General features: G+C 36.4%; 1 protein-coding gene across 1 annotated transcript in view; it reads right to left on the minus strand.

The window, feature by feature from the left end:
* Positions 1–1,283: 1,283 nt before the first annotated feature.
* Positions 1,284–21,090, minus strand: part of LOC107722225 (Na(+)/H(+) exchange regulatory cofactor NHE-RF1-like) — a 35,853-nt gene continuing 16,046 nt past the window's right edge. The window contains exons 2-6 of the mRNA XM_016530505.1: positions 12,300–12,470; positions 7,365–7,518; positions 6,495–6,538; positions 2,297–2,413; positions 1,284–2,229 (exon numbers count right to left, since the gene is read on the minus strand). Of these exons, the coding sequence (XP_016385991.1) occupies positions 2,074–2,229; positions 2,297–2,413; positions 6,495–6,538; positions 7,365–7,518; positions 12,300–12,470 (642 nt within the window). The 3' untranslated portion in view covers positions 1,284–2,073. The remainder of the gene's footprint in view (positions 2,230–2,296; positions 2,414–6,494; positions 6,539–7,364; positions 7,519–12,299; positions 12,471–21,090) is intronic.

Genomic DNA, 21,090 nt, shown 5'->3' on the forward strand with positions numbered 1-21,090 from the left:
CGCACAACTTCACCTTTAAGTAAACACTCTTGTCAGCAGAATTGATGCCTTATCCTCGGTTATGTTTTTTCTCTACACAAGTAAAGTTATTGAGTCAAACATAGAGAAGCGGAATACAAAATATAAAGAAAAATATGTTGTCCAGTAGAGTGATTATCAGTGCATGCAGCAATGTGAGAATCTTATGAAGGCCAGTGTTGTTCTGGTCTCGATACTAACACGGGTTTTTGTGATGTTCCCTCTGTCCTCAGTAATCACATCACGGTGCTATATATATATATTTGATAACTCATTCATTAGGTCTATTAAAAGAATTAAGTCTGTAATTATAAGTTGGAGAGCTGGTGATTATAACTTCAGATCAGTATTTTGGATACAAGTAGCCGAAATCATTTGTTATAACGATGAAAAAATAAAGAACTAACATTGACCCTCATAGTACATAGAGGTGAGGGTGGTGGGTTTGTAACTTTTTTGATAGAGTCTGTATCTGGTCTTTGCTTTATTTCTGATGATGATGATGCGTGCTGTGATATGGGGTTTGATAGCTTATATGTATATAGTTCAACTGTGGGGGAAGCTTTTGTTGGTTGAATTTTGTTAATTTGTTTACAAGCATTTCAAACTGTTTCCGCATGGCTGTGAAAATGTATCTGTTGAATTTGAAAAAAAAAGAAGACATTTTTACACTGAATTAAAAAGGATACTAAACGTTTATCTGTATAAGTTGTTTTCCCTTCTTGGTACTTAAAGGCATAGTTATTTTTTAAATCTTTATCAAAAATAAGGACAAAAATGCAAATGACAAACAACAGGAAAAATACAATATAAGATAAAAATTAAATAAACAGTGGTTTAATTTTTTTTTTTTCAGGTACAGACTATTTAACAGTAGCATTCACGTAAGAAATACTACAGAAATTGAATAACCAAATGTTAAAATAAAACACTGAATAGTCTTCTCTATGAATTAAATATACAAGCTACTAAAGTTATTCAGTCAAGAGTGAGTGATTTTCTCATTTTCTGTTGTTGTTTGATTAACATTAGCGACATGGAGAGCAGCAGGTTTATTAGGCTGCTGTAACTTTACGACCTAATGCGCAGATCCAACATGCCAAACACTTTGAACAGACACAACTCAGGAAATACAACTCTTATTAAAACGCTGTCAAGGAATAGTATCGTTTTTAACAGCAGGGTATTACAATGCTTTTCTGGCATCGCTATATATTGTGCAACACGTGTATAAATATAGTCATAACAAGACTGGCCATTTTTAAAAATGTTCATTGTTTTTGGTGTAGAACAAAGAGACATGGTTCTTTAACAGTTATTTAAAGCAGGTCCATCCAGCACTCACTCCCACTATTACCATGTGCTGTATAAAAAGCACAGTACATCCACTAAACAAGCACTTTAAATAAAACCTTTAATTAGAAGGTTTATCAGCCAACAGCGTCAATTCAGTCAAACGCGTTCATTTCAGTGGTTAATGGGTCCCAAACCATGAACAGCTCACATTTAGGCTGCAGTTTCTACACTTCATGTTATGAACTGATCATAACCACACACACACACACGAAAAAAGAAAAATCAATGGATTGCTGCTGCTCTAAAAGTTACTTCAAAACTCTATGGTTAAGACTAGTCCTGAAGCAACTCATCAGACACTATACAGCGCTTTCAAAGGGCCATCAATATTACTGTAAGCAAAGCAAGAGAATATACAGATATGTTTCAGATATCATTTAAGCTTTCTTCTTTAAAAAAAAATTATATTCTAGACTGTACATTATACAGTAATGTTAAATCATATATTTCATCTTATATCAGCGATATAGAGGTAAATCAAGTTGATCAAACATTAAAAATCAACAGATTCAGAAATCACAAGCGAAATAACACTGGTTTAAAAATACACATGTGAAAGGGTTTCTAAATGTGTACAAGTGTACTGAAAGAGAGAACAAAGGAGCAGAGAGGCATGATGGGACGGACAATTGTAGAGGAAGCAAAGAAAAACAGATGAAAAGAAATGGGCGAGAGGAAGAGGGGAGGCACAAAGGAGGCTCAGAGGTTGCTGAAGAGCTCATTTCTTTTGCTCCAGTCCATCTGCGGGGCTCTCTTGCTAGAGCGTTTCTGGTGAGCGCGTTCCTTGGCCTGCTGCAGCGATATGTTCAGAGATAGTCCTGCGTCATCACTTGAAGCCTTCTCTTTTGGTTTGTCCTGCAAACATTTCAGCATTAAAATGAACATTCTATGTATACTCAAGACTGTGTGCATGGACACAAACCTCTGGTGCTGAGGTGCTGGCTGGAGCTGCAGAAGTGGAGGTGTTGGAGGAGGTGCTGGAGGTCGACAGGCTCATAGCTACTTTAGGCTTTTCCTCCTGAGTTGCTTTTCCATTCACCTTCAACAAAGTATTGAAATTAATATAAAAACAACGTCAAACAATTAAAAGCGTAGTCCACCAAAAAATGGAAATTCTGTCATCATTTACTCACACTCATGTCATTCCAAACCTGTCTGCGTTTCTTTCTTCTGTTGAACACAAACGTAGTGATGGGCGGTATACCGGTTCATACCGAATACCGGTGTTTATTTTTGTTATGATATGAATTTTTCAAATACCGCAATACTGGTGTATGTCGCTTAATCAACGTTCGGAACTCGACACTGTTTGAAAGGGGTCCCTTTTCACTGTTGCACTGTGGTGAGGGAACAGCTGTATGTGTTACTAAGCCTGAAAGTTCCGAAACTGAAGCTGTAGAACTAATAGAACATGATGACACAGAAGAACTCATCCACAATATCCACATTGACCGCCACAAATATCCACCGCCCCCTGCCATCAGCTCCCGCGTCTCACACACACGAGCGCGACTTTAGCACTAGATTTAGCAACTTTCACACCCTTTTAGCGGCTTTTTTCCATAGAATATTCATACTGACAAACCTAGCAACTTTTTTGGATAAACCTTAGCTATGGTTCAGTTGGAAGATTTCCCGCGAACGCGAGGTCTGACTTTCCCGGAGAAGTGTCGCCTCTCTCGGCGTCTGTTCTGTGCAGTGAGCGGCAGAGAAGCAGCACATTCAGTTAGCCGCACCGCAGCCGACTCGTCAATAAATGAGTACAAAACAGCGTTTCCTAGCACCTGTCGCTTACTGATTGTTTGGAATTATAAATATGAGCGTAGTTCGTCTGTTAATATCACATGCACTTTTTTGTTTGTTGTTTTTTATAGTTTGTTACTCAGACGCAGGCAGTGCGCTGCATGAGACAAAAAAGTAATATAGCCAAAACAACCGCATAGCCGCTCTTTAGTGTAGATGCATGTTGATTTTATCAGACGATGCCGCGATTATAAATGAGAGTGACTCCTGGTTAACATGTATTAAAAGGGGTCGTGTTTAGTCACTATTTAGTGTGGTATTTTTTGACAATATTCACTCATCATGACAGTAAAATAGGGCATTCTAAGTCAATATACTGCAGTATTTCCTCTCTCAATCAGTAGAAAATATGGTTAACACCCGATCATGAATGAAAAAAAAATACCGTCATGTACCGTGAAACCGGTTTAATTTCGAAAATTCCCGTTATATAAATTTTTGGTCATACCGCCCAGCACTACACAAAAGTATGTATTTTGAATAACCAGACACTTTCTGTCTCTACTGACTTCCACTGTATTTTTTGGCCATACAATGCTACCAACATTCTTCAAAATATCTTGTCTTCCCCAGAAGAAAGTTAGTTTGGAACGACATGGGGGTGAATAAATGATGACAAAATTGGGTGGACTTTCCCTTTAAGTGCAGGACCAAAAACAAACCCCTAGATGGACCCTGAGGTTTCAGTTCACAGTCTGACTACGGGGCCTGTCCCAAAAGCCACACTCGAGGTCTTGGCCAAGTGCATGTGACAGGAAGGACACACACAAGACTGTCCCAAGTAGGATAAATGCCAAAGCTAAATCCACACTATCTCTAATAGTGCTTTGGTGCATTATTTGAGGCTAAGTGTGTCCAATTACACATCATGTGCATGAACTCGTGTTCCCTGAAACCGTGAGATTTTGAGGAAAACTTTACAGTGTAAGCTACATTAATTAGATGTTAGATGTTACATATAATTTAATAGTAAAATGTTAAGTGTTGCACATTTTACTGGTGCGGAGATGACTATGCATATTTTCTAAAACGTTTGGAAGGGCTTTTTTTATTTTAGAAGGACCACAATTCAATTGTATTGTCTGTTACACAGGAACTACTGAATGGACAAGTTTATTCTAAAGTGCAAAGTACTAGAAATCAAAATGTGTAACTGAAGCTCTTTAATAACTTCACTTGCATTTTTACAACACTGCAAGCAATCAAGCAAGCGTTCTACATACACTTGTGGTCTTCACGCCCTCTTGAGTTGAATACAGGAAGCATGTCATGTAAGCAGACAAATGGTCAAGTGAAGAGACTTCAGCAGAAACTACTCATTACATCTGTAAGTGGAGGCAATTAAGAAATTAGCAAGAGTTATAGTAATCTTTTTTCTCTCTTTGAACAAATTGCAAAGAATAATTAGTGAGGTGGAAGGCACTAAGATAGCCATGAACTGAAAGAAAGTGTTACAAAATACTAGATCCTCAAACCAGGTTTCCACACCATTTTACAAGTTTTTATACCATCACAAACAACTTTGATCAACAGGCATGGGTACGGTGGCCGAGAAGTGCAAAGCAAATCACAATTCTGAAAACAAAATAACAAATTACAAACGCAAATGCAAGTCTAAAAAACAAAATAACAATTCAGAAAGCACGGGAACCTGATGTAATGTAGATGAAATGAGACATTTCTCTACAACATAGACTAAACTGAACAAATCTCAAAGTTGTTTGTAAAGTTTAAAAGTCATTTTATACAGACTGAACAGATTGAGCGATTTCTAGCCAATTAAATATTTCAGTGCTGAGCCTAACTAAAGACATTTATATTTGCTATAGAATTTTTGATGCATTAGATGAAGCAAATGAAAATTAGCTTGTTTTGCTTGTACTGTATGCAACCAAAATGTTATGGCATATTAAAAAATACAGTCGTTTGCGAATGTCCCATAGGAATGAGTATCATGACACTACTGTTCAAAAGTTTGGGGTTGGTAAGATTTTCAGTCAGTAGGATTTTTTAATAAGGCTCTCATGCTCACCAAGTCTCCATTTATTTGATTAAAAATACAATAGAAACAGTAATATTGTGAAATATGATTATAAATTACAATTAATTTAAAATGTAATTTATTCCTGTGAAGGCAAAGCTGAATTATCTGCAGCCACTACTCCAGCCTTCAGTGTCACATGATCCTTAAAGGGGTCATATGATGCTGCTAAAAAGAACATTATTTGGTTAATATGCTGTTTTGGTGCTTATTATTTCTTATTATCAATGTTGAAAACAGTTGTGCTGCTTAACATTTTTGTGGAAATGTATACTTTTTTTCAGCATTCTTTGGTGAATAGACTTCAACACTTTTGATCAATTTAATGTTGCATTGATGAATAAAATTAATATATATATTTTCAAATGTATATATGTATATCAAGTATGTTTTAGAAATGTTTTAAATCCAAAAATATTTTTAAATCGCTTTATGGCTCCCATTCTAGAACAACTAATGTAAACCACATGATCCACAAATCTCAAAAGTAATAATGGATTCACAGTACTCAAACTCTCTGTGATGTCTACAGCTGAGCAAGAGCCAGGAATCCCTCATCAGAGCCAGACAAACATCTGAGGGCGAAAGAGTATCTGAGAAACGCCAGCGGTACCAGGTTTAGAGTTTGATAAAGCTACAGATGTTTGTGTTGTGTGAAGAAAAAGAGCAAAAACTGGACATGCAGAGCTTCCATTAAGTCAGAGGAAGCGGCGATTATCTGCTCCAGGTTATCATTCTCTCAGCTAGTCTAATCTAGCAGTGGGAAAACTGACAGAGAAGAGCTGCTGGAGAGGAACCAGGACATTGCATTAAAAGTGGCCTGAAATCTGGTTATCAGACTCCACAGATTTACCCTCGTCCTAATGCTGCCTGTCTAATCCCATCACTGATGCTCCGACACTACTACACTTTATCAGCCAATCAAATGTGATCAGGTAAATTTAGCATGTGCAACTAAACGAAGCACATCACACGCCCACTTTTCGAGATGTGTAATGGGTCACACGCATGTTTGCTTGACACAAATGAAGATAAGTGGTCCACTTAAGTCTGAATACATTTAGGCTGATGATACACGGGGCAACTTTTTTGTGCAATGTTGCTTGGCAACTTTCCCTTTGAGAATGAGTAACACATTTCTATCTGGATACTTTAGATCAGTCGTGGACCCTGTGTCTCACCTGGTTACCTGTTGACAGCAACATTGCTCAAAAAGTTGCCCCGTGTATCATCAACCTTAGTCTTTTGAACAATGAGCAACATAGATGTTACTCACATGATCTTCTGAATCATGGCTGGAAACAGGCTCTGGAAGAGGACCTGAGAACAAAGAGGGACGGGAAAAGATCAATTCATTAGATTTCTGCAGATGCATTTTAAAGACTTGTGATCAGATATATTGGTCTCTGGGGGGGCAAATTGTGTGTGTGTTGGGGGGGGGGGGGTTGGCGGATTCATGTTTACTGCCCATCACTATTATTAACTAAAATGTACAATCGTTGAGCAGTGAGTTTCCTTCCAAGAAAAAAACAGGAAACAAGCAAAAAGCCTTTATAGAATTGAATGAGAATTGGGAAACATGGCTGTTGTGGTTGAAATAATGAATAAGAGATGTGTGTGGGTGCAGCTGTCAACATTCTTTCAGTGAGAAATGGAAAAAGTCCAACAGCCCAGTGGCAAGCTCATCATTTATTTATTTATTTTTTAACTTTTTCTTATTTCACCTGTTGCTCTATTGCCCTCAAAAAGCCTCCAATGAAGTGACCTATATGTTATATATCATGTTATGCTACTTCGTGTCATAGTGAGGTGGCTGGAACACAAACATGAGTCGTTTGCCTGTCTGGCACATTTAGGGTGGGGGTGACTGATTTCCCCTATTTCTCATACTGACAGTGCGCTGTTGACTTTGGCTAATTCTCTCATGTACCATAGACAGTGCCACCGCAGGCCTTGAGTTGATGTTTAACCAGCAGTCTGTTACTATGTGAGTTTGTGTGCGTAACATCATCTGAAATGTTTGACAAAGTGAACAAAGTTGTTCTTGATCAGCAAAACCACACTTAAGGTCAAGGGTGAGATGGACAGAAACCCACTTTGCACATGAAAAAACACGCAATAGCTGGTTAATTTGTCACGCTGGTACCTGTGAGATGTTTCTCAGTCGGAAGGACACCACAGCTGCTGAAGAAGGCGTTTGTCTCAGGATCCACCACCAGCAGTCTGGTCTCATCTCCTCCTGTCTTGATGGCCGCCACCACTTCTGAATGCTGCATTGTGTGCATAGCAATGCCATTCACCTGCAGAAACAACAGACAATAATTCATAGATTTTGAAGCAAAGATAGAGACTTAAAATATGATAAGGAAGAGTTGTGGGAACATGGCAGGAATGCAGGAAGTCTCCATTCATTCTGATATATCTGGATATTAAATTAACAATTATTTCCCTGGATCATTCAAAGCATGTGAAGTGGTCAGCGTCTGTGGTTCTGTAGTGATCTTTATTTTTTAATAATTTTACTTATTACAGAAGTAAGATAATCTGTGAAAGACAACGTATAGAATAGATTTTATACTTCAAAATTACTTAATTATTGTGCGTTTTTACTTTTTAAGTCTGTTAATTAGTAATTTCTTATTCAATTTAATTAATTGCTTTACGGTAATTTAATATCAATGTAATTTAATTTAAATGTAAAAACAATTACATTAAAAATTGTTACAAATTAAAAATTTAAAAATGAATATTAATTACCTAATATAACATTCTCTTAAAAATTTGTTGATTAGTAATAACTTTTGTACTAAATTAAATTTTCCTGCTTTAAGGTAATTTAATTTTAATGTAATATAATTTAAACATAATTCAATTTAAATGTAAACATATAAATACATACATAAAATTAAATTACAAATAATTATTGTATGTTATTCTCATTTGTTCAATTTGTAGTAATTTAATTTATTGTTTTAAAGTAATGTAATTTTAATGTAACAATTTTAATATAATGTAATTTAAATGTAAAAATATAATTAAATTTAAATAAAAAAAGTCAAACTACATTTAAAAACTATTAAAATACAAATTATGATTTTACTTGTAAATATTACTATTCTAATATATTTGCACTATTGTTTCTTTACTTCACTATTACTTAAAGGATTAGCTCACTTTCAAATAAAAATTTCCTGATAATTTACTCACCCCCATGTCATCCACGATCCCAGACGAGGAGTAAGGGTCTTATCTAGCGAAACGATCGGTCATTTAAAAAAAAAAAAAAAAAAAGTATATGCTTTATAAACAAAAATGCGTGCCTTGCTCTGCACTGCGATGCGCGTCCATGACTTCACGTAATACGTAATTACGTTGAGGCAGAAGTACCGACTCAGTCAACGTTTACAAATGTGGAGAATGAGGACCGTTCAAAAGTTGTTGTATGTTCAATGACACATATTCAAATGTCTTGTGTCAGTTTATCGTTTAAAATGGTCACTTTGTGTGCGTATCCTGGATGTTTAAATCTTTTGAAACCTAACTTCCGCCTACGTCAAGCGTGACCTTTTCAATGTAATTACGTATTACGTGAAATCATGGACGCGCATAGCAGAGCAGTGCAAGGCGCGCATTTTTGTTTATAAAGCATATACTTTTTTTTTTTTTTTTAGAAAATGACCGGTCGTTTCGCTAGATAAGACCCTTATTCCTCATCTGGGATCGTGTAGAGCCCTTTGACGCTGCACTGAAACTGTAATTTTGACCTTCAACCGTTTGGTAGCCATTGAAGTCCACTATAAAGAGAATAATCCTGGAAAGTTTTCATCAAAAACCTTAATTTCTTTTCGACTGAACAAAGAAAGACGTAAACATCTTGGATGACATGGGGGTGAGTAAATTATCAGGAAATTTTAATTTGAAAGTGAACTAATCCTTTAATTTGCACTATTCGCACCAATGCAGCTAGACTAAAATTTTGGCAATGCAAATGTGTAACAAGTGAGTTTTTGTCTATACATACTATAATATATACCAGCCAGACAAAGCAAATCTCCTTTCTCTGATGCTCTGTTCATTTGAAGTACTTATGGGTCAATAGAAAGTCTAATCCCGTGACCATGACTTGTTCCCAGAGAGGAGACACCTGGGAAAAGACTGAGGTTCTGTTGGACTATCCCATAATGCCAGAGGCTAAGGAATCTGCGTGGGAGATTCAGGGCAGGAGTGGGCTCTTAGGAATGCCGACCCCACTCTCCCGTTCTGCAGGCAATTAAAAAACAGCGGACAAACAACAGCCCCCTTATGTGTCCTTTAAACACAGCCCTATTAGAGACACACACACAGACATAACAAGAGGCCACACTCACAGAACAGGGAAGCAAAAAGGAGAATTCATCTGAGTGAGCATGAGACACACTAGGGTTTGTGAACAGGCATAGCATAGCATGTTTTTATCGTCATGTTCAGGTAAAGCCATGTGACTCCACACGATGCCTGACATTTAAATGGCTCAGCTCTCTGGAATCTGAGATGAGACGCGGGAAATGGGAGTGAAACAAAGAACAGTGTAGCGAATCAGCTCATGGGGAAATATGAATAATTAATCATAACTAGTTATAATTAATTATAAATATTTAGATCCGCTGTAGATATTTACTTGACCTCTCAGGGTCAACTGTCTGTCAATTCTAAGAACGTTAATTTCCTGGTTAATCAAATGAAAAATGGTGTCTCTGATTGGTCCAGACGCTACAACAGGGATACTGAGAGTGTGAAAACACTCAGAGCTTTCAAGCACGGCCGCTGCATGAAGTCAGCGTTCAAAGAAAAGCGTTCGGTGGCATTCTGAAGGAAATGAGACGAGGCTTTAAAATGAAAAATCTTCTCAGTCAGGCCAAAGAGGCCCGGATTTGTGCTCCGGGTGAACTACGTCAACCAGTCACGCAACCAGTCTTCACACAGTGAAAGGGCATGATTTTTTGTAAATGTGTGAAATTAAAACTGTGAAAAACACATAACCACAGACCGAGTTACAAGTCAGCCAAAACCATTTCACCATGACCCTCAGAACATTTACATACTTTTACTGAAGTCACGTACACACACTACACAGGCTTTGGGAGTGACAACCTTATTTAAATCCAAGAGTGATTCCCCTATAGTCACTCAAATTGATGATGACTGACATAATGATATCTATATCAACATAACACAACACAAAAGAGTGACGCATCTCAGATACGGTTTTAATGACATCATTAGGAACTAGCTGCTAATCTGTTCTCTGTTCTGTACACAATTCACTGTTGTGATTACCTGAATTTCTCAGGAATGAATTCAAGTAAAGAACAGATTTCACACTAGTAAATAACCAAATTGTGTATTAGGATTAAACACAAAGAGAATTTGGTATTTTATTTATATTTATTTGTCTAACCTTATTTTCTTCATATCTTTGACCTCATTTACACCAGGAATCAACATGCATTTAAAATGGGACAATGATAAATACATAGATTTTTTATACATATAAATAACATAAACGGGGCCTTTTTGTCCCTATCAGCCTGAACTTTCTTTGGGGTCTTTGGGACCTCTATCACATAGCCGTAGTAAGTGGATTGAGCCTGGTCTTATATCAGTGGTTTGATAAAGATATGTGGCTCTGAGCTCTCCTCAGGCATTCAGTAATCCCAGCACTCCCAAAGAGACAGTAATTACATTGGCCACTCCTTCACTGACAGATAATGAGATTAATGCTCTGGAAACACAGTCCAAACCGCTCAAGCATTTACAGTTAACGCTCTCTGTGCAAGTATAAAATGTTTAAAATAGCACTCTGGCTCGAAAATTAATCTTTTTTTTTTCTATGGTTAGGCTAATGAAATACTTTATAAGGTGGGAGAATTTTAATTGAAATTATTACTTACAGTGTTTTTTAATGAATGATGCCAATGGCAGTATCTAGAAAGCAGGATGGCTTCTGGCTGATATAATGTCACTATATACATAATACAATGTATAACACTAATAGATAAAACAATAAAACAATTATAGAAACCGAGATGTACAAAAAATTGCAGAAATTAATAGAAAAATGATGTTACACAGTATTTATGTGGAATTCACTGAAAAAAACCCTGAAAGCAAAAAATGTTTAAAAATCAATTGAATGGGCTGTCAAGGGAAGTCAAAATGGCCAAAAGTAATTTATAATATAAATGTACCCAACTGTTAAAAAGTTTGGGTCAGCAAGATTTTTTTATGTTTTTGAAAGAAGTGTCTTATGTTCATCATGGCTGCATTTATTTGATCCAAAATACTGTTAAAGCAGTAATACTGTAAAATATTTTTACAATTTAAAATAGTAGTTTTCAAATTTAAAATAAAATTTATGGGTGATTGGAAAGCTGAATTTTCAGTTCTTTGACATTTCTTATTATTAGCAATGTTGAAAACCGTTGTTCTACTTGATTTTGCGGGTAACCATGATAAAAAAATTTTTCCTGGATTCTTTGATGAATAGAAAGTTCAAAATAACAGCATTTATTTAAAATGTATTTAAACTTTAACTTTTGATCAATTTAATACATTCTTGCTAAATACAGAGTTCTGGCATGAAAGTCTAGATGGCGCAGTACGATAGGTATAACTCAATCTGAACTAATGACATCATTATCACATGGCATAGCTGATTGGTTCTCTCCAGTATCAGTAGCCAATGAGCTCGCTGCTCAACATTCAAATATATGACTAGTGCTTGCCGTAGCAGTTGCAGCTTGCTTCAGAAACCCTCCACCTTCCCCAGCTCCACCTGTATAGATCTGCTACGAGGTGATTCATGTATGCTATATGGGGCTTATTTCATGTATGTTATATTTATTAATTTCTTTCAAATCAAAATCATACTGACATTTTCAAGGAGATGCCTTGAATTACAGTGATATATACAGAAAGAGAGAGAGAGAGAGAGAAAGAGAGAGGCACTATCTGAACATCAACACAAAAGCTTATTACCATACATTCCTAAAGTACACACACAAAGTTGTTTAAACCACTGATTAAATATGGTGTATTATACCTGCACTATTTTATCTTGGGGCCGAAGTCCAGATTTCTCTGCTGGGGAGTCCTCATCCACCGCCCTGATGTACTGGCCAGGTTTTGACTTCTCTGTGTGCAGGTTAAAGCCATATCCGGTGGCACCCTTCTTCATGTGACAGAGACGTGGACGCAGCTCATTCTTTGATTCCTATGAAGAGACAATAAACAAGGAAGGAAATTATGATAAAAGCTGATGCACTGATGTATCTTACACACACAAAGCAAAATATATAAATAACGAGAACATTTCAAGGTATCAAATACATATACATTTCTTGTCAATCATAATAAGATGTATTTTTCAAACGTAAACTACAGCTAAGAATTTTGTACAAAGCCAATTAAAGTCTGCAACAATCCTAATTCCCTTCCTTCACTGCAAAAGGTTCAAATCAAACCTTCACCACACACCAAAAATAAATTCAGAATAAATTCTTTTACGTTACAAATGTGCATGAGAAAATCATAACTTAACTTCCAAAGTAAAGTCACCCACCCCAATCGATACATGAACAAGTCACCTGCTTCCTGAAACATTTAAGCTTCCACAATATTCTGAGCAACACTTTCTAAATAAAATCTACAAAGAAATCTATTAAACGAGAGAAATAACTTGTTTACCATTTTAAAGAGGACTCAGTACGTCAACATCCCGAGATGAAGGACAGAAAAGTAGAAGTAACTATACTGACCTGTCATCTGTGTACTTCCTTCTTTAGCAAACCAGTCTGTAATATATGGCTGAAATTATACAAACAGATAAGAAACCAAACATCTACCTGCTGTACACATGCACATATTGATTTATGGATGAGTCAAACTAAACATACAGGAACTGGCAAAGTATGAAAACAAATATGGAAGGAAGTTTGTTCAAGTTTATTATAAAATTATATTAAAATTATTATATACAGGTGCATCTCAATAAATTAGAATGTTGTGGAAAAGTTCATTTTTTTCAGTAATTCAACTCAAATTGTGAAACTCGTGTATTAAATAAATTCAATGCACACAGACTGAAGTAGTTTAAGTCTTTGGTTCTTTTAATTGTGATGATTTTGGCTCACATTTAACAAAAACCCACCAATTCACCATCTCAACAAATTAAAATACTTCATAAGACCAATAAAAAAAAACATTTTTAGTGAATTGTTGGCCTTCTGGAAAGTAAAAGAGGGGAAAATTCAAACTAACTGAAAACGAACAATTGCTTTACGCCGAATTGCCGCTATTTCAAAGTGAAAGTAAAATGCGCACGCCGCTTTAACAAGCTATTTAAAAGCGAAGGAAAGCGAGGAAAAGAGGGAACGCCCCCGCCCACGCGGTGATACCGGTATTACCGGTGTTGTCACACGTCAGTTAACCGGTGGGAAAATTTCCTCACCGTCACAACCCCAAAGGACACAGTTGCACATTATTGAAAAAAAGCATTGCTGGATGCATGGCATTACTCTACACTTGCTAGGAATGTACACAGACACAAAGATCAGTTTATGGTCAGGATTGATTGGGCAGTAAGTTGGCTTGCAATGCTCATTAACCTGCCAGGAACTAATGAGAGCAAGTTGACTTGAGTCGCTTAAGGTAATAGCACACCACTTCACAATCATACCTCAAATCATTTCTTATACCCATATCAGAAACAGTGCAGAATGAGTTATGCATTGATTTGTAATACTTTTGCTTAGACGTTAAAATCCATTACCCTACGCTGTAAAAAATGTCTTGCTATATTTATGGCAAAGAAATGGCAGTTGTCTTTTTACTGTTTTTCACCTTAAATTATATGGCACTTAATAGTTTGTACTTCTCAAAATCTTAAATTATTTAACCGTAAAATTAAACGTAATGCAATGTTAAACCATTTACAGTGTTCACCATAAATGGAGTTAACCAATTTCTTTAATGTAGAATTTTTACATTTGACTTTTTCATGTTGTAATATTGAGTAACAATAGTATGTACTCTTCATGTCTTCAGTAGGCAGTAAAATAAGCTATTGTAGACATTAGGAGTAGCCTAATCTGTCAGTGTTGTTTCGGCTCAAGCCTGATTTGTGAAATGTTTAAGAACAGGGTTTTGTGGAAACGTTCTGTAACTCCTTTAGTAAATGTCTGCTTTTCTCTTTTTTGCTGACAAAAGCACAAACTGAAGTAAGTATTGACTTTTTCTGGTGCCATTCAAAGGAATCCCAGCGGAGTCTTGGTGTGTTTGTTTGTTGGAATTGTGTTGTATATTGTGTAAGTGTGTTTTCACGGGCAGCATTAATGTCAGTTCCCTTAGCTGATTCAACCAAATTTAATGGATAAATGACACTCATTTTTGCAGTTAAGAGACAGCTATCACATTTTACTGAACTTGAACTGTACTTGACCTGTTGTAGAGATTTCTGTCAGGGCTTCCATCTGTTTTGTTGAGCCATGCAATGTGAATTTATTTTGAGAATTTATTAAAGCAGCGTCATTATACTTTAAAATGTTCAAATTGTGATATTTAATAAAATCACAATATTTTTTCGGCCAAATTGTGCAACCTGTGGTTGAAATTTAGATAAGCTTTTTACTCAAACTTTTTAATGTTTGAAACATTATTTTCCCAACAAATCCGTGTTCAGCGGACTAAAGGTCAGATAATCATGGATCTGTTTTCATACTAATTCTTTTATCCCTCTCTTTGTGCTGTGGAACATTTCTCATGCATTATTTTTGCGACTCAATTCAGATTTCTGCTTTATCATCCTGCTGTGAATTGATATTGTGTTGCTTGGCAATGAATTTGCACAATTATCATTTCCCATTCTCCAGTGCTCTGAGACTCCCATTGTTGCCTTTTTTAGGGGACATGTTCATTTCAGTCAGTGTCTTGCTGAATAAGATTCTTCGACATATGTGCTGACAACAATGTCAAGCCTTTCAGCTGGTGATTATGGCCAGATTATAAATGTGTTCTTTACTTACTTTAGTTTAGTACTTTACTTTAGTTACTACTTTACAGGTGCATCTCAATAAATTAGAATGTCGTGGAAAAGTTCATTTATTTCAGTAATTCAACTCAAATTGTGAAACTCGTGTATTAAATAAATTCAGTGCACACAGACTGAAGTAGTTTAAGTCTTTGGTTCTTTTAATTGTGATGATTTTGGTTCACATTTAACAAAAACCCACCAATTCACTGTCTCAACAAATTAGAATATGGTGACATGCCAATTAGCTAATCAACTCAAAACACCTGCAACGGTTTCCTGAGCCTTCAAAATGGTCTCTCAGTTTGGTTCACTAGGCTACACAATCATGGGGAAGACTGCTGATCTGACAGTTGTCCAGAAGACAATCATTGACACCCTTCACAAGGAGGGTAAGCCACAAACATTCATTGCCAAAGAAGCTGGCTGTTCACAGAGTGCTGTATCCAAGCATGTTAACAGAAAGTTGAGTGGAAGGAAAAGGTGTGGAAGAAAAAGATGCACAACCAACTGAGAGAACCGCAGCCTTATGAGGATTGTCAAGCAAAATCTATTCAAGAATTTGAGTGAACTTCACAAGGAATGGACTGAGGCTGGGGTCAAGGCATCAAGAGCCACCACACACAGACGTGTCAAGGAATTTGGCTACAGTTGTCGTATTCCTCTTGTTAAGCCACTCCTGAACCACAGACAACGTCAGAGGCGTCTTACCTGGGCTAAGGAGAAGAAGAACTGGACTGTTGCCCAGTGGTCCAAAGTCCTTTTTTCAGATGAGAGCAAGTTTTGTATTTCATTTGGAAACCAAGGTCTTAGAGTCTGGAGGAAGGGTGGAGAAGTTCATAGCCCAAGTTGCTTGAAGTCCAGTGTTAAGTTTCCACAGTCTGTGATGATTTGGGGTGCAATGTCATCTGCTGGTGTTGGTCCATTGTGTTTTTTTGAAAACCAACGTCACTGCACCCGTTTACCAAGAAATTTTGGAGCACTTCATGCTTCCTTCTGCTGACCAGCTTTTTGAAGATGCTGATTTCATTTTCCAGCAGGATTTGGCACCTGCCCACACTGCCAAAAGCATCAAAAGTTGGTTAAATGACCATGGTGTTGGTGTGCTTGACTGGCCAGCAAACTCACCAGACCTTAACCCCATAGAGAATCTATGGGGTATTGTCAAGAGGAAAATGAGAAACAAGAGACCAAAATATGCAGATGAGCTGAAGGCCACTGTCAAAGAAACCTGGGCTTCCATACCACCTCAGCAGTGCCACAAACTGATCACCTCCATGCCACGCTGAATTGAGGCAGTAATTAAAGCAAAATGAGCCCCTACCAAGTATTGAGTACATGTACAGTAACTGAACATACTTTCCAGAAGGCCAACATTTCACTAAAAATGTTTTTTTTATTGGTTTTATTTTATTGGTTTTTGTTAAATGTGAGCCAAAATCATCACAATTAAAAGAACCAAAGACTTAAACTACTTCAGTCTGTGTGCATTGAATTTATTCAATACACGAGTTTCACAATTTGAGTTGAATTACTGAAATAAATGAACTTTTCCACGACATTCTAATTTATTGAGATGCACCTGTATATATAGTTTTGTTTATACTGTACAGTCCAGTCTTTTGTCTCATGTCCCATCAATAAAGCTGTAAGTACCCCTTCATCATCAAAAACAAAACATGCTTCAGTAAAACAAACACCAATAATAATCATATTAATAATAATAATAATAATAACAATAATAATAAATAATAAACTACTACTGCTTATTATATCATTATATATAATTAAATAAAACCACTAAACATGACACACTAAAACAAACAAACAACAACAACAATGATAATAATAATAATAACAATGAATGCTGTTGCTGCTGTTGTTATTATTATTTATATACAATTACATATTTACATAATATAATAATTTATATATTATATTAGAGTTGATATAACCCAATGTTTTGTCTTATGCATCTCCACAGTGCCATCAATAATGCTCAAGTATAATAATAATAATATATTATTTCTTTAAAATTAATATAACCAAAACAGTAAACATGATACACTATTTATGAGATTAATCATGATTAGTTATTATAATCTTTACATTGACCTGTTTAAAAAAAGCTAACTCAAAATTATTACAAGTACCCCAATCACTGATACAGACCAACACTGTATCATGTGTTGATATGTCCAACACTGCCAATACCAAAGACAGCAGTACAAAGCTGCAGTGTACAGGCTACATACTTCCTGGGAGGCCTGCTCTTCTGGGAAACCCGATAGCAGTGCGGAGTGAAGGGGTTAGGACTAGGGTCACTGAATGTGCTCGACACGATTAACAATACCCGCTCTTCAGAAAACACTAGCTGGGGGCTAACCACAGGTCACAGATACAGCTGACAATAGCAAAGATATCTTCATTACTATCCCCCAAAGAAAAATGTGCCTGACTGTAGCCATTAATGAAAGAAAGAACTCTTCTAACAGGTGACTATGCAAAGGCAAGACCTATCTAAGCTCTGATTAGCATAGGCTTAGCCAGCAGAGGCCATATGTTACGCTAAGAGTTTAATCCCTCTTGCTGAACACAAGGCTGCAAATGAAGAGCTCTGTTTGTGGATGGTTTGTGGACAGTGTGTGGCAAAGTGGTTAAAGCACAGGCCTGGTAATCAGAGCCATGAACTATTACTAAGTGTACCCTTGATCAAAGCACTTAACCCCAGACTGCCCCAGAAAGATTGTCTCTGTAATAAGTGTACTATAAGTCACTTTGGATAAAAGCGTCAGCTAAAAGACTTACTGCTCACTATAGAGCAGTATGGTATCTAAATGTAAAAATATGTATGGCAGAAGGCCACGTGACAGAAAAGATACTGTATGGGAGTTCAGGGTTTTCCTCTTTAAGTCTGGACCATTTTTATATTTTGCTTAAGTATTTACTAAAAACAAACAATGTACATAATAATAAAAATGCTTTCATCATGAGCATGCCTCAAAGTTAACCAATAATTTCAAAGCTTTCTTTCCTTGCTATCTATTCAAAGTAGAATGTACATCACATTCACTTAAGCAGGTGCTCGATCAAGAGGATGCTTAGATGAAATGCAAAAAAAAAAAAAAACAGCACACTGTCATTACTGCTTCCAAAGAATTTCTTATAATTGAATGAATTGCAACATTTTAAAATTATTTTTAAAAAAATTATTTGGGAGCAAAAATAGAAGTGTCTCAATCTTTTGCATTTCCTTGCCATCTACCAATAATTCTCCCAGTGATAACATTGTTTATTATTAAAAGCTCATTACAATGCTAAATGGCGATGAAAAAAATGTCTTGTCACAAACCTGGTTTATTTGAACAGTCAAGAGTCATATATGTATGACAGATAAAAATAATTGTATTAATCTATTTTTCTGCTCACTTTGTTTCTGCTGCTGTTGTTAAAATAACCACAGCATCTGTAGCTCTTGTAGCGCTTTACATCTTTAGATGCTTTAGTTGCTTCTTAGAGAAGCAACAGAACGGAATGGGCTTGAATGAAGCGCATTTGGCTCTAGATGAAAATACAGAGGATATAGCACCATAAGATCATTACCACAAACAACCCTGAGTGCTTGTGGTGCTTGTGGTGCATGTGCTTCGTTGTTTTGACACGCTGCTCACTTTAACCTATAGAAACATCTTCTTTCGCCTTTCTTCACGACAATTTAAGGTATTGTTCTAGCACAAACATGCTGGACGAATTAGCAAACAAGTTCTTGGCTTACTGACCAAACTGACAAGCGACTAACATTAGGCCTAGGTCTTATTTCACCCTGCAAAATGGTAACTTTCCTGCCAAAGTGCTGTGGCCAAGTTCAACTATGTTTGACAGAAGATTCACAATGTCCTGAGAGGACTGGACATACAGTCAGGGATATTATACAATGTTATCCGCTCTCTGGGTGGATTTTTTGTCAAACACGTGTGACGGTCACAATGTTTTTAAATGCATGTGATACTATGCGCACAAGCAGACAGAAGATCACTCAGCATGTACTAAAAGATACACCCCGCTGTGATAAGATATACAAAGCTGTCTGATAAAGCCATAGACTTATCACTGTATTGGTTTTTCTTGTGTCTTCATTACCAATTACACGTAACCTCTGCAAACTCTTCCACCCAAGGCCACTCTTTTCATAAGCAAATTCAGGTTGGAAATTATGAACTGAACAGATGAGATGATATAGTATGATATGGAAATCATACTTGCTGCATTGCCACTGTATGAGAAGCAAAAGATATGAATGCAGTGGGTGAGGAGAGCTGATGGCTCCGGCATATCTCTGTTTGGCCAAGTCGGGTGTGAGTAAGGGGAGAATTGTGGGAAAGGACTTGGGTGTGGACTGCTATCTCTGAGAAGGGTTTGGCAGGGGCCCACACATTCACAATGCAGAGCTTTGATAGATCCCTGGAACACTGCAGTATGATTTTATTAAAGAAATCGTATCAAATCCACGTGAAGAGAGGACACTCAAATGAAAAATATTATACATATGATCTAAGATAAAATGAGGTGAAAGTCACAAACTCTGTCGAGAAGACTTATTTCATCCCAAAATCCCATGAAAAGTAAAAAAAAGAATGAAGCCTATTTTTAGAATTACAATTTTCTTTGGCATTATTTTTATGACAATAATAATTCTAATTATATATATGAAAAAAATATTCTCAATATTTTCATTTTTAACAATTATACATCACGGTAATTACTTTGTACTACCTGTAATGTATACTAATGTTACAAATTGTAAAATGTACATATGTACAAGTGCAGAGCAAATCACAATTCTGAAAACAAAATAACAAATTACAAACGCAAATGCAAGTCTAAAAAACAAAATAACAATTCCGAAAGCACAACAACAATTCAGAAAACATTATAACAAGTCAGAAAACACAACGACAAATCAGACAAACCGGAAAATGTATGTATAGTTTGAGACAGCGCCATTGGTTTGGGATTACTCACCGCTGACTGGACGAGACATCTGTCAATCAACGTATACAGGGAAGAACCAGCCGAAGAACAGCAGAGTCGTGGTGGAAAGTTCGGAGATGGCATTAATGTAGCTCAGTTTAAATGTATTGTATGAATTGCCTTTACTCTGGAATAAAAAATACGGGGTGTCTATTTACATTTAGTTAAAAGTGGCTGTAAAACATCAGCTCCAGTGGGTCAGATGGATAAGTGCGTGCCCTAGGCTTTTTGACGCGATTGACCCGAGTTCGATCCCACCTTTTGCCAAACTTTTTTTTCTCCCTTTTCAAAATCTCGTATTAGCAATGGATTCTATTCACACTAAGTGAAAATAGCAGTATTTTTAGCAATATGATATTTACACTAAGTGCAAATACCTATTTACACTATGTTAAAATAGCACATTGTGTTTCCTGACTTGTTATAATGTTTTCTGAATTGTTGTTGTGCTTTCGGAATTGTTATTTAGTTTTTTAGACTTGCATTTGCGTTTGTAATTTGTTATTTTGTTTTCAGAATTGTGATTTGCTTTGCACTTCTCGGCCACCGTAGTCATGGGCATGTTTTTGTTAAAAAGCTTGTTAATCATTTTGTACATTCTTATTTGGTACAGAATGGTTTATTCCACAAATGTTCAAACTACTGTTTATCGAACCCATGTTTAGATTAGTAAAAAAAAGATATTTTTACACTTGACGCTTATTATAGATCTGTGTCTGATTACTCATAAGAGCAGGAGTTTCATTTGAGATTGAGAGGATCTTCTTTGTGACCA

This window comes from Sinocyclocheilus rhinocerous, unplaced genomic scaffold, assembly GCF_001515625.1.
Source record: "Sinocyclocheilus rhinocerous isolate Xijiao unplaced genomic scaffold, SAMN03320098_v1.1 scaffold334, whole genome shotgun sequence".
In the NCBI taxonomy this organism is placed as follows: Eukaryota; Metazoa; Chordata; class Actinopteri; order Cypriniformes; family Cyprinidae; genus Sinocyclocheilus; species Sinocyclocheilus rhinocerous.